Source organism: Erpetoichthys calabaricus, chromosome 14 (genome assembly GCF_900747795.2).
Source record: "Erpetoichthys calabaricus chromosome 14, fErpCal1.3, whole genome shotgun sequence".
NCBI classification, from domain to species: Eukaryota; Metazoa; Chordata; class Cladistia; order Polypteriformes; family Polypteridae; genus Erpetoichthys; species Erpetoichthys calabaricus.
In genome coordinates this window covers 35,974,733-35,988,957 of record NC_041407.2, presented here as the reverse complement: position 1 = coordinate 35,988,957, position 14,225 = coordinate 35,974,733, and the positions used below count along the sequence as shown (strand labels likewise).

The 14,225-nt window shown below is 38.2% G+C and overlaps 1 protein-coding gene across 1 annotated transcript in view; it reads right to left on the bottom strand.

Annotated features, from left to right (window-relative positions):
* LOC114664444 (E3 ubiquitin-protein ligase rnf213-alpha-like) overlaps nucleotides 1-14,225 on the bottom strand; it is a 282,755-nt gene that overhangs the window by 109,752 nt on the left and 158,778 nt on the right. Inside the window, exons 23-24 of the mRNA XM_051918957.1 lie at nucleotides 12,240-12,367; nucleotides 6,238-6,395 (exon numbers count right to left, since the gene is read on the bottom strand). Coding sequence (XP_051774917.1) covers nucleotides 6,238-6,395; nucleotides 12,240-12,367 — 286 coding nt within the window. The remainder of the gene's footprint in view (nucleotides 1-6,237; nucleotides 6,396-12,239; nucleotides 12,368-14,225) is intronic.

The following is a 14,225-nucleotide window of genomic DNA, read 5'->3' as shown; positions in this document are numbered from 1 at the left end:
ACTAGCTTAAGTTTCCGATATTTAACACTGCATTTAACTTACATAAATAAAACAGTCATTTTGTTTAGATCTGCTTCAGCACCTTAGAGTCTATGTTTTAGTTAGGTTGCATATGCAGTAACAGGATTCATGTTTACAGGAACAAGGAAGATTCTGTGTTTTTGGAACAATATAGAAATTAGAAAACTAAGTTTGGTAAAAAAAAAAAAAATATTAAAAATGTACTAAGCAGTTATATGGGAATAATGTATTTTTTTCTTTTTAACAATATTTTCATCTTGATTTTCATTTTACTTTTCCAGGTGTTCTAATTGTTTAAGTAATCCATTATTTACTAATTAGTGAATTTGACAGTAAAGTAGTTTCATCCTTTGATGATTCGGTGTTGTTTGCCTGAGTGTCTGCTCTGCTCATTTTTAATTGTCATTTGTAAGATATAATGAAGGGAGCAAACTGCACAGAACAAGGGCAAAATATAACAAAATCGACAAAAGAGAGTTAAGCTTTTAAATTTATAGCAAAAATAGAAATATTTCTAAATGTCTTACAAAATGTAAAAATCAAGCTATTGTGTTTTTCTGAATGTAGAATAAGAGAAAAGAAAAAAAAATACAAGCTAATTAAATGATCTGTGTTTTCAGTTGTCGTCACTGATTATGAATCTGGTTGGAACAAAAACCTGCAGCCACAGGGGGTCCCCAGGACCGAGTTTGGGAACTCCTGCTATAGACAATATTGGGGTCAAATAAGGCCAGACAATTGTAATTTCTTTCTTCCTTTTAGTCTCTGTGTACTTCTATTTGGGGTCAATGTGTTTGATCAAACCTCTCCATACAGTTTGATCCTGCACATCCTCTCTCCAGTCAGACACTTTTCCTTCAGATCTTCTTTTACTTTATTCACCCACCTCCACTTCTCCATTCCCTGCTTTCTCTCCCATAGCCATCAATCTTTTGCCCACACATTCATTATCTCTTCTCATCACACATTCTTACCATATCACCCTACATTCCCTTACTTTTCTTCGATATCTCTCGTACTTTTGTTGTGCCTCTGACTGTCTCATTCTGACTCTTCCATGAGCCTTCTCTCTATAACCTGTTTCAAGATATTCATTGTGTGTAACATCAGCTTTATTCATCTATAGTTTTCCACAACTGAATATCTCCCTTCTCCTTATAAATAGGTACAATCACACTGTTCCTCCATTCCTACGGTATTTTCTTCTGTTCATAGATCATCTGCATCAGACACCACAACACATCTACTACCTCTTCTAGACTTCCACTGATATTTTTTCATTTATATTGCCTTGTTTGTCTGCCTTCACATTTCTCTATCTTCCTCCCTCCTCTCTTCTTTACCTTCTTCTTAGCCTTTATCACATTCTGCACCTCACTGTTCCACTATCACATTTCTTTGTCCCCAGGTGATCACCTTCCTGTTGTCCTACCTATAACACCTCTTCAATAGCTCTCAATACAACTTTGTTATTCTTCTTCTACCATTCCTTCACACCAGTGTTGGATCTACACCAAAAGTTTAACTTTGGTATCAATATCAGCTTTCAGACCTCAGAACTGGTACCAAAATACCTCAGAAGCAAATAACATATATCTCCCAACCCCGACCCTGCCACCCCTCATGTTGCTCAAGCCTCCATGATGCGCTGCACAATTGCACCACACTTCCCTGTGGTGTGTGCTGGGGTTGGGTTTTCCCATGAAGTCTGTGACAATGCAGGTTAACTACTTGCTCCCTCTTCAGTTTTGGGAGCCTTTTGAACCCGACACAGTCAATAGTCATGACCAGGATGAGCTAAGCAGATGAGGACAAACACACCAAGCAAGGGGATGGTGAAAAGTGCAAGTGCTTTTAATAAAAACAATTCACAAAACAAGGTGTACAAAAAGTGCAGTGCTCCAAAATGTCAATAAATAAATAATCCACAAAATATAGTTTATGGTGGAGGTTAAAAATGCAAATAAATAAAACCATTAAAATACTGAGGTTAAAAGCCAGAGACAGATTTAAAAAAAAACAGCAAGCCCCAATGCTTCCCTTTATAAACTGGCATCTCCTCCAGTTATCCTATTTGGACCTTGCAGTGTAAGGAGACGCGTGCCAACAGGTGCAGTCAAATTATTTCTCTGGGCTCAATTCTCTGCTACCCTTCCTTCAGCCTTTTCTCTTCCTGCACTTGTTCTTCCCTATTTAACACTAGAATCCCTGAAGCCTATGAAAAAACTCATAATCCTGGGCCACCTTAAATTCCACTCCATTAGCATCTTTTATGTTGCAAATGTGTCGAACAGCACAAGCAGCAAGCAGCCTGCTATCCCATCCCCCCACTGACGCAGCTCAAGTCACAAAGAAGATTCTCAGAGCTCAGGTATGTTTATCTGGTTGTGAGGTGCCTGGGCTTGTATAAGGTGAATAATATATTGTTATTTGGCATACATACATTTCATGTGTGTTCTGTATCTACAACAATCTGTTTAAGTGTAGGATGACAGGAAATACAAGGCAGGAATTGTTGAGCACATACCTAACAGAAACGTTTTTCATGTTTTAGTAATAACTGACAAAATGTAGAAATGAAGTGTATAATGTGTGAAGACTGAAGTCCAAATATCAAATAAGCACTTTCACAAAAGTGTACAAGTATAACAAAACAAGTGTACTTTTATTCAAAAATATAACCAAAGAAGAAGTTGGCTTAGGGTACAAAGCTGACATTACTGCTTGGGTTGTGCACCAGTAAGAACTGCTAACTCTTATTTAAGAGGTCACGGGTCCTATTCCTAGGTCCTCCAGTTACTATTTTGAGTAGTGAGCTGCTATTTTTATTACAATTATATAATAAAAACATACATTTGATCGGAATCTGTAACAGCTGGTTTAAATTTATGGTACCCTTTCAATTTTCAAAAATCCTTTTTTTATCTCTTGTACTGCCCTTCATCCATTTGTGCCCAGAAAGCTTCCTTCTTCTCTTCCTCACAACCCACTTGAGGAGCATATCCACAAATAATATTAGCCCAGCTTGACACCCATTATCCTATCACTCCTCCTAGTCACACTGACAAGGCTAGATGGATACTACTACACCTACACCATTTTTACTTTGCTCATTTGCTCCACTTTACAACTTACACCTCCTCCTAGTTCTCTTGCCTTATTCCCCTTCAATCTAGTTTCCTGAACACACAGAACTCCCATCTTCCTCCTATTTATCAAATATGCCAGCTCTCTTATTTTCCCAGTCATCATCCCAACACTCAGTGTCCCCACTTTTTCTCTCACCTTATCCCTTTCTTTCTCCTTCCCTTCTTCTTATTCTGGACTAATTTCTTTAACCAGTGCCCCAGTTTCAACAAGGGTCAGGCTAGGCCCTTGCGCCTCACCTATGGGTTATGCCATAGCATTTATCTGAGCTGATTGGACTGATTCCATAATTAAATGTTTTGGGTAATATTTTACAGCTGGATGCCCTTCCTGACACTAACTAACTCTATTTTGTGATGAGTGGTCCATGGCACAGGGCACTCTTTAAATACATAATTGTGTCCTGAGTAGCATGCAGATGGAAAGAGTACTTTCAGAGGGTGATGAATGAAAAGAGAGAGAGAGAGAGAGAGGGAGAGGGAGAGAGAGAGAGAAGGTTGGATGATGTGGTCAATAGTCAATCAGGAAGTGGAACTGATTAGCAAGGAGGAAGTAAGGACAGCTATGAAGAGGATGAAGAATGGAAAGGCTGTTAGTCCAAATGACATACAGTAGCTGTGAAAGCATGGAGGTGTTTAGGAGAGATGGCAGTGGAGTTTCTAACCAGATTGTTTAATGGAATCTTGGAAAGTGAGAGGATGCTTGAGGAGTGGAGAAGTGTACTGGGTACTGATTTTTAAGAATAAGGGGGATGTGCAAAGCTGTAGTAACTACATGGGGATAAAATTGATGACCCACAGAAACAAGACAGAATACATGTGTGTAAATGAGAGGGAGGTCAGTAGAATTGTGAGGATGCAGGGAGCAGAGATGGCAAAGGTGGATGAGTTTAAATACTTGGGGATCAACAGTACAGAGTAGCGGAGATTGTGGAAAAGAAGTGAAAAAGAGTTCAGGCAGGGTGGAATGGGTGGAGAAGAGTGTCAGGAGTGATTTGCGACAGACGGGTATCAGCAAGAATGAAAGGGAAGGTCTACAGGACAGTAGTGAGACCAGCTATGTTATATGGGTTGGAGACAGTAGCACTGACCAGAAGGCAGGAGACAGAGTTGAAGATGTAAGATTTGCATTGGGTGTGATGAGGATGGACAGGATTAGAAATGAGTACATTAGGACGTCAGCTCAGGTTGGACAGTTTGGAGACAAAGCTAGAGAGGCAAGGTTGCGTTGGTTTAGACATTTGCAGAGGAGAGATGCTGGGTATATTGGGAAAAGGATGCTAAGGATAGAGCTGCCAGGCAAGAGAAAAAGAGGAAGGCCTAAGAGAAGGTTTATGGATGTGGTGAGAGAGGACATGCAGGTGATGGGAGTAAAAGAGCAAGATGAAGAGGACAGGAAGAGATGGAAAAAGGTGATACGCTGTGGAAACCCTTTATGGGAGCAGTTGAAAGAAGAAGAAGAAGTCCTGGGAATCATGCAGGCTCAGAATTGGGTGCAGGTGTGCATGAGTACATTTCACTCAGTGGTTAATTGGGGTGCTTGGCCGATCACACCGCATGCAGAGGTGGGCAGGTTGTTTGGGTGCCTCAATTGTGCCTCGAGTGGAGTAGCGCATTGCACTTGCACCTAATTAGACAGGCAGGATAAAGGAGCCTGCACGGAACAGAGAGGGGAGAACGAGAAAGACAAAAATCAAAGAGAACCGAGGTTAAAGGGGAAAAAGAGTAGGTAGGAGCAAGAGAAACATCAGTTTAAAACAAATGCACCAGGGCTCAGGAGTTTTAAAGGACAGCTTCCTGAAACATTTTAATCTCTATATTCACTGTCATTTTATGGATTATTTATTTATTGAAATGTTGTGCTGCACTTTGGGACACTGCTTTGTTTTTCATTGTTTTCAATAAAAGCACTGTTGCAGTTTTGCACCTACCCCTTGGCTGGATGTATATCTCCTCATGTGCCAGCCACATCCTTGGTTAAGTTTTTATCGGCAGTGGGTTCGAGGGACTCCTATAATCAACAGGGAGCATTGCACCAACCCACACTATCACATATTTATCTGGGCTTGGAACCAGCACCAAGTTGACAAGAAACAATATACCAATGTTTTTTATATTCTGTTCTGATAACCACAAGTGTGACCAACTATCAAGAAAAGCAAATGACTGTGGGTGGTGTTTAGAGATTGTGATATGTGGCCGGCCGTTCATCCCGGCCAATACCCCCAGGCCGCCAGGTGGAGCCCTCCCTGCAGCATGGAGGTGCCCCGAATGCCAGCAGGGAATCCTGGACAGTGCAGTTTTTATCTCCAACCCTGCTGGATACCATGGGGGCCGCTAGGGGATGCTGCAGGGAGGAACAAGGATTATTTGCCCTACGCCCCAGAAGTTCATCCAAGTCACATGGACAGGAGGAATGACGTGCTTCCGGGATGAAGAAAAAGGATTTTTATCTGACCCGGAAGTGTTCCTAGTCACATGGACAGAGAGGGCAAAACACTTCCGGGTCAAGGACTATAAAAAGGACTGTGAGAGACCAGAGCGTTGAGCTGAGCTGGGTGGAAGAGTGGCAACACGTCTGGGAGTGGAGGATTATTTATTGTATTGATTATTGATTTATTACACAAGTATTGTGGAGTGTAGGTGCTTTGTGCACTTTATTAGTGTCCAAATAAATAATTCTTAGACTTTTACCTGGTGTCTGAAGAGTGGACTGTGGGTTCAAGGGGTCGAGAGAGATCTCAATCTGTCACAAGATGTATACTCAAAAAAGAAAATTTCATGTCCTGACATAGTTTGCAATATTCAAAAAAATCTTCAAGATTTACATAAAATTATATTTCCACTTATACCTTTATATTTTAATTTATGAATACTTATAGATATATATATATTATAGTATATATAGATTATATATACTCCAGCAGCAGCATACTGATAAAGATACAATAAGAAAAACTAATAGTGTGTTTTGATTTAAAATAGGTCCATGGACCTAAATTGCAATACCTAATTAAACCTAAGTACAATAGCTTATAGAATACATAAAGTATAAAAGCAAAAAAAGCACCTCAAGTTCCATTTCTGATGAAACACTCATGGTCATCAGAATAAAATCCTGAAGATATCGCAGGAACAGTTTCTGCTGCAGTTCCTCACTGGCTGCTGAAATATACCATCCCAGTGGCGTTTTACTAAAATACTCCTCAAAGCTCCTCTCAGTATGCCCTTTAAAAATAAAGTATCATTTGATATTATTCAGAGATGTTAATTACACTACTAACTCAATTTGTTAATGGTAAAATACAGAATGTTTAAAAAAAAAACATAAATCATCATTTATCTCACGTAAAATTACTGCTATTGTGAAGACAACACTCTAAACCCTAAAAATGGATAACCATATTCAAATGTTCTTGCCCCCAGCTAATTACTGCACTAATATTAAGTCCTTATTTTCATTATTTTTATGGAACAAGAGAAGGCCAACATTTAAACATCTTATATCTCAGAATATCTTTGCCAAACAAGGAATTTTATCACTGGGCTTTTATATTATGTCCTGTTTCAAACTGTCTTTTGCCTATTGACCATTTTACTTCATGAGTTTTAATTGAATATAGCATTGCTGCTCCTAGTCTTCTTTTGCTCTGTCTGTCACTTTACTAAAATTAAGATCCCTGGAATTACACCTTGGCCCAATAATTTCTCATGCATTTAGTATTTGATGGAGAGACGGCTGAATTCATCCTCTTCTTGGCTTATTCAAATTCCTATTTTTCACAATCCAGCAGTGTTTATCGCACCATGGTCCAAGCGAGGCATCTCCATATTGGGAGATATTTTTGATGACTCTGGTCACATTTCAGTCCTGGAGTCCCATCTATGACATTCCTTCTTCTTCAACCTTTTTTATCTCCAGCTAAGATTGGTTCTTAAAGCCTGTGAATGTCTCTATCGTGTCCAAGCCCCTCCCCCACCTCTTAAATAAATGACACACCTTAATATCTTAGTCTACAAAACTAGTATCAGTCCTATATGCACTTTTGTGAGATGTCTCATGTCATTCTTTAGTTATTCAATCTATTTGCCAATGTGATCTATCCATTGCCCCTCATCTCTAATGGCTCTAATTGAAGATTGTACATAGGTTATACTCTACCCCATGTAAAGAATTTATTGTGGGCTTTGCCATAAGCCCTTCATGCCACTTGTGTCAGTTGGAGGCAGAAGGCACTTTTGTTCACGTTTTGCGGATGTCTCATCATAGCTACTTTTTGGACCAATGTTGCTTTTTGATTATTGTTGTTCATATTCCTCTCTTGCCTCACTATTTTCTTCTACTTGATGATCACAATAGCACCTCAAGGGTTCTGGGGCTAGTTGGCTTGGCTGCCTCTTTGACTTGCCAGTTTGGGCTCCTTTAACTATATACAATAGATGTGTTAGTTTGAAGGAGTAAAGGAAGGGGTTGGGATATTTGCCAAAAGAGGGTGGTTATTTCATTATATAAGTTTTTTTTTTGTTTAATTTTTGTTTACACTGTTTATCTGCATTTTGTTGTTTTTACCCATTTAATAAATATTTGATCACAAAACATATTCAAATATTGCATTTCTGAACAAATATAAATAAATAAATGAATAAATAAATAAAGTAAAGTAAAATAAAGGGCAGCACGGTGGTGCAGTGGTAGCGCTGCTGCCTCGCAGTTAGGAGACCCAGGTTCGCTTCCTAGCTTCTCCCTGCGTGGAGTTTGCATGTCCTGGGAGTTTGCATGTCTCCCGGTGTCTGCGTGGGTTTCCTCCGGGCCCTCCGGTTTCCTCCCACAGTCCACAGACATGCAGGTTAGGTGGATTGGCGATTCTAAATTGGCCCTAGTGTGTGCTTGGTGTGTGGGTGTGTGTGTGTGTGTCCTGCGGTGGGTTGGCACCCTGCCCGGGAATGGTTCCTGCCTTGTGCCCTGTGTTGGCTGGGATTGGCTCTAGCAGACCCCCATGACCCTGTGTTGGAAAATGGATGGATGGATGGATGGATGGATGGAAGTAAAATAAAATAAACTGTATCAAACTCTTTCTCTCCCTAGTGTCCTCTACTGATGTTTGGCATGTTTGCAACTTTGATTACATTGTCACTCCTGGCAATTAACCTTACTCACATTTTGACAGAGTCAGACATTTGACTACAAGGTGGTACACTGGAGGAGTTCACTGAGGCATCTAGATGATAAGATGACCAAGGGCAGCAAAACTCTATACTAAGCATCATTTTCCAATGCTGTTTTCCCTTCACTGTCATCTTGTCTTGAATGATTCCAAATTGTTCACTTACTTATGTTAATAAATTATCTGTTAACATGAAGAATCTAAATTCTATTAAGAATGTGTACAAACAGAGATGAATGAGAGGAAAAACCTGCCCCTAAAGCAACTCAAAACACAGTATACCTAGAGCTAATTATATTTAAATTGAATTAAATTTTAACATGCTGTATTTTGATTCTGAGCTCAAGGAGAAAAAAAACATAGCCATGCTATCAGTGTGATTAGTTTAGTTCTCAGATAGTAATTTCTTTTATACAGTATTTCTTTGTACTGTGTTTAATACATCTATTTAAAAATTCCAATAAGATTCTGATAATATTCCCCTTTCTGCTCCTGGACAGCTTTTCCCCCATGCTGTTCAGCAGCTACTTTTAGAACTATAAGAAGTGAAAAAGCGTTACTTATACCTTTTTTCCACTTCTGAACAATGGAGTTTGTGGAAGTCATGCTTTTCACTATGAAGTTCCAAAGGTGTAACATCACCAAGCCATGCACATCACAAAAGACCACATGGCCATGACAAGAACTACATGCCTCTATAATCAAAGCTCTTCATTGAGAGCTTGGCATCATCTATAAAGGCTTGGTATTTTGACCTTGCTGAAAAACTGCATTAGGCTTGATATGATGAAACTTATTAAATTAGCAATCTAAGTGGCTAGTAAACAGCCAACTAAAGACCTGATTTCTCATATTTACCTGTTATTGAGTAAGAGACATAGAGTATGACTTGTGTATTAAAAAAGGGTAAGCTGACTGTGACATTACACTAAAATTGCAAAATTAAAACACTAAACAAAAGCATGTAAAATCCAAAAATTCAGAAATCTTCTAACTGATCAAATAACTGCTTCTTCTGTGTTGTATATATTTCAGTTTCATCTGTCAGGCATGCTTCACTTACATTTATCTAAGAGCCAGAAACTCCCCATGTGTAGAGAAAGGTAGGGAAAATGTGGAAGCCTTATTAAAATGTCTAATTAATTATTTTATTGCCAAAGGCAAAACTGGTAATTAATTATTGTATTAATTAATATCAAGAAAGTGCCACTGTATAAAACATCCTGCATTGTTCCTGTTCCAAAGATGGCAGGCACCTCTTCAATAATAGCTATAGGTAATGGCACTTATACCTCACATCAGGAAGACCTTTCAGAGGCTGGTCCTAGATTATATGAGTTCTGTTATGGTAGACCACCTGGACCCACTGCAGTTTGCCTATTGGACAAAGATTGGAGTAAAGGATACAATTATGTATCTTCTCCATAAGGCTTCTTCTCACCTGGACAAAGCTGGTAGCACTGTGATGATTATTTTTTTTATTTCTCTTTTTGCCATCCAGCCATCCATGTTAATGGCTAAGCTCAGAAATATGAAGGTGGATGGTTCTGTGGTGTCCTGGATAATGAACTCTCTGTCTAGCAGATTGCAGTTTGTGAGACTCAAGGTCTGTGTTTCTGATTCAAATGTGAGCAACACTGGATCACCACAGGGAACAGTCCTGTCTCATTTTCTCTTTACTCTGTGTACTAGTACACCTCAGACTATAAATATAACATCGGGTCATGTCTTTTACACAAATCCTCAGATGACTCTGCACTTATGGGGTGTATTGATAAGGGTGATGAGACAGAGTATAGGACTCAGTGAAGAACTTTGTTTCTTGGTGCAAAGAAAACTGTCTGCACCTTAACATCAGCAAAACCAAAAAACTGTTTTTTCTCTGCACCAAATAGCTTCTATGTCCAGTCACTATTCAAGGACTAGATGCAGGGGTGGTGCACTGCTACAAGTAGTTGGGGTTCCACATCAATGACAGGATAAAATTATTCATAACACAGATGAACTGCAGACTCATCTTTCTTGTTAGGAAACTGTTTTTATTTAATGTAGATAATGACATCCTTCCTTCATGTCTTCTGTAACTCTATGATTGCCAGTGAGATTTTCTATGTTGTGGTGTACTGGGCAAGTAACATCACTTCAGAAGAAGTCCACTGAATCAACAAGCTAATTAAAAGGGTGGGTTCGGTTATGGGATGGACTCTGGACCCATCCGGAGGTAGCAGTGAAGGAAAAAACTCAACGCATGACAAATCTAGAAGTCCAGGGTATGGAGTCACAGAACACTGCACTTATTAGGTCCCACCTTGACACAACTTATCACAGGAAGTTATTGTTACTTTGCTTCATCTGTTATATAACCACTTGGAGAGCATCAAGCCTCATGTGATGCATCTGTTTTTACTGTAGACCTCTTATCAGCTTTTAAATACCATCCAGTCCTAACTTCTTGCAGCGAGGCTTCTTATAGATTTTTGTTTAAACTTAAAATTGTTAAGGTAGCTGATTAAGAAGACTTAAAGAGTAAAAGTATGTGGTTGTTTGTCTGACATGCTGTAGTCATCCACAGGGTCCACCTCTTTTACTCATTTTCTATACTAACAGTTGTTGCAGCAAATCTGACTCAGTGATTTAAGCTTGCTTAATAAAATTAAATCAGTCATAAAGTGGTAGATTAATTTTTTTAAACTGGTATGATGAATCTTTTCTACCGATTAACATTACAAACACTAAAGAACTAAGAATTAATTTTAGTAAAAAACATAATTTCCCTACAAGAAACAATAATCAACGATCAGGCAGCAATAATTGTTGATAGTTATAAATATCAGGGATTAATCATAGACTCAAAACTCAAACACAGGTAGTCTGCAAAAAAGGGACAACAGCACCTCTGCTGTTCTAACACAGATGAATGTTTTTACTGCAAATTTTAACATTAGGTGATCTCTTTTATAAATTTAGAAAAAAGTCTGTCATAACTTATGTTTTGCTGACTTGCTTTGGAAATATTAATGTACGCAACAAAAAAGAAACTCAGACTGTAAAACAGAACAGTAAAATACAGTATTAAGGATAAGACAGTCCAATTTTGCAGACCTATTTAGTTATCGAGAGTGTTCTTGGAGTTTTCCAAATGGCATTTAAAAGACACTGCAAGCATGAGGAAATTGATTCTATGGTCTGAGCTTCTTAGTGGTTGGGACAGTGAGACTGGTTATAATTGAGGGAAGTATGAATGTAGCCAAATACAAAGAGATCCTTGAAGAAAACAATACTTTGTTGATGGTTCACCTTTTAGCATGACTAAGGCCTGAAACATACAACCAAGACAAAACTGGAGTGGCTTTGGGACAAGTCTCTCACTGTCCTTGAGTGGCTCAGCCAATACTCAGACTTAAACTTCATAGAACATCTGTGAAGAGACCTGAATATGGCAATTTGCAGATGCCTCCCTTCCAATTTGACAGAGTTTGAAACAATCTGCTAGGAAGATTGGGATAAACTGCCCAAATCCAGGTGTGCAAAGCTTGTAGAGACTTAACTAAGATGACATGAATCTGTAATTAATGACAGAAGGGGTTCTACAAAGTATTGAAATAATGGTCTGAATACTGAATACCATACGAATGAGAGATTTCAGTTTTTGATTTTTAATAAATTTGCTAAGTTTTCTGAAAACTCGTTTTTAATTTGTCATTATGGGCTTTTGAGTGTAGATTGATTGGCAATACTGGTGAATATATCCATTTAAAATTAAACCTACAACAAAATAAAGTGTGTAGAAAGTGAAGTTATCTAAATACTTTCTGAATCCACTGTATCATAGTTTCACCAGTTTAACAGCATATGCAAAGCTATAATAACAAAATAAATTTCACCTTTAAAGAAGATCAATGTTTACCTTTCCATTGAAGAACATATGTCCAGAGATCATCAAGACAATGTTTGGCCTTCCAACTAAATGGCATAGTGCAGTATGTATTCTCCAGATTCATGTAATTCTGTACAAGAATTGTTTTGGATTCAGAACTGAAAGAATAAAATATATATATAATTAAAAAAGAACATTTAACTGAAAAGTAAAATACAAATAAATGCTTGCATGGGAACAGGACAATAAAGCATACATATATTTATTTCTTTTTAGGAATCACATTACAGGCATTGACACAATATACAGTACTATCATGCCACATAATATGATCAAAGAATGAATAAAAAGTAACAGCAAAAACTGACTATAAAAACAGAAAAACCCAACCAGTTTCATTTACCCACCCTATTTTCTCTCAGGTATTGTTCCATTTCACAAGGAACAGTGGAGACGCCAGGTCACCACACCTGAATATGGAATCCACCACAATCATAAATTTCAATCAATAAAAGATTTCAACAAAGAATGAGCAAAACTGAAGTTTTGAATGGACTCACTGGATGTGCTATTAGCCCACAACGCAAATAATTCCACTTAAATCAAACTATAGAATGAAGACAGTTCCTCAAAGTAGTTAATTTGGAAGTCTTGGAATTAAAAAGCAATTATAGAACACATTTCTGTGTATTCAAAGTCACGTTTTTCTGTCTTTTAATAGCAAAATGTACTTTTTCCTGTGGGAAACTGGTAAAAAATCAGTATGAAATAATGCAAATGCTGATGTATGACAATAAGAAGTATTGACACCCTCAAGGATCAACACAATGTCATGAGCTATGTTTTACATGGCTAGTTTTTACATTTACCACTGTTTTGACTTCTAATAGGAATATCTAAATACAGAGCTTGTCCCTCTTTGTGAGGAAGGGCAAATTTCAGGAGTTTAGTAAAGATAAACTATCAGAGGGTGATGAATTGCCAACACAAGAAAATCAGAAAGATCAATGTGGTGGTATATGGTATGCTCTGTATAGTTGGCCTGTCCCTTAACTGCAGTTTTGAATCATACACTGTAATAGGGGAATCTACATACAGAGCTTCTTCATTTTCCCTTAGAAGAAGGGCAAAATAAAAGAGTTTAGTAACAATGAACTGCCAAGAAGTTGATGAATTGCACACACTAGAAAACCATTTGGCATTTTTAAGGTCACAAGTGATGGGCATCCAGATACATAGCATCAGGCCTATTGTCCTGCATCAGGTCAGGTACTTGTGGCTCCAAAAAAAATAAGTGAATTTGGTAATTTCAGAATCTGTTATTTTTTTTAACTTTGAGTGTGGTCCAATATTTAGAAAATGCAAGTCAAGTCCAGGTAAAAATATTTCAACAATAGCAATATATTGTTATTTTCAGTAACACATTGTTTTTTCTCCCTTCTCCCTGATGGTGCAATGAGCAAATTTAGTAATGGGCAAGTTTAGTCAATACTTGGAGTAGGTCAATTCAGTTTCTGCACCTATTAGGCAGAGGGGAAAAGAAATGCCATTCAACCTGTCCTACAATAGGAAAGCCAAACACCTGCTCCTGGTGCATATTTATGTTATTAGTGTTAGAGAAATCAAAAATAAGAAGAATATGCTACTTACAAAATGTCCTGTAGGGTACTAGTTTTTGACAGCCACAGAATAAGTGTATGGGCAATAGTGCTGCCAAGTCATCGTGTCAACTAGCGCATTAACCAGAATACCAACACAGAGATAGGGGGATGGTGGAAACTTTACATAGACCATAATAAGGGAGACTTTATCCCAGGATGCTAGATCTGTGAAGCTGCAATGGTAACAAATCTTGTCTCACAGACCTTGAGAAACAGAATGAACATGCAAACCCTTTCCACATAGCATACTGTTGGACACATTTTTAAGGTCACATACTTTTAAGCTGGCGATACTATCAATCAACCTAGTGGACTGGGTTAATTGTAGTTATTTAAGGTATTAACATTTGTCATG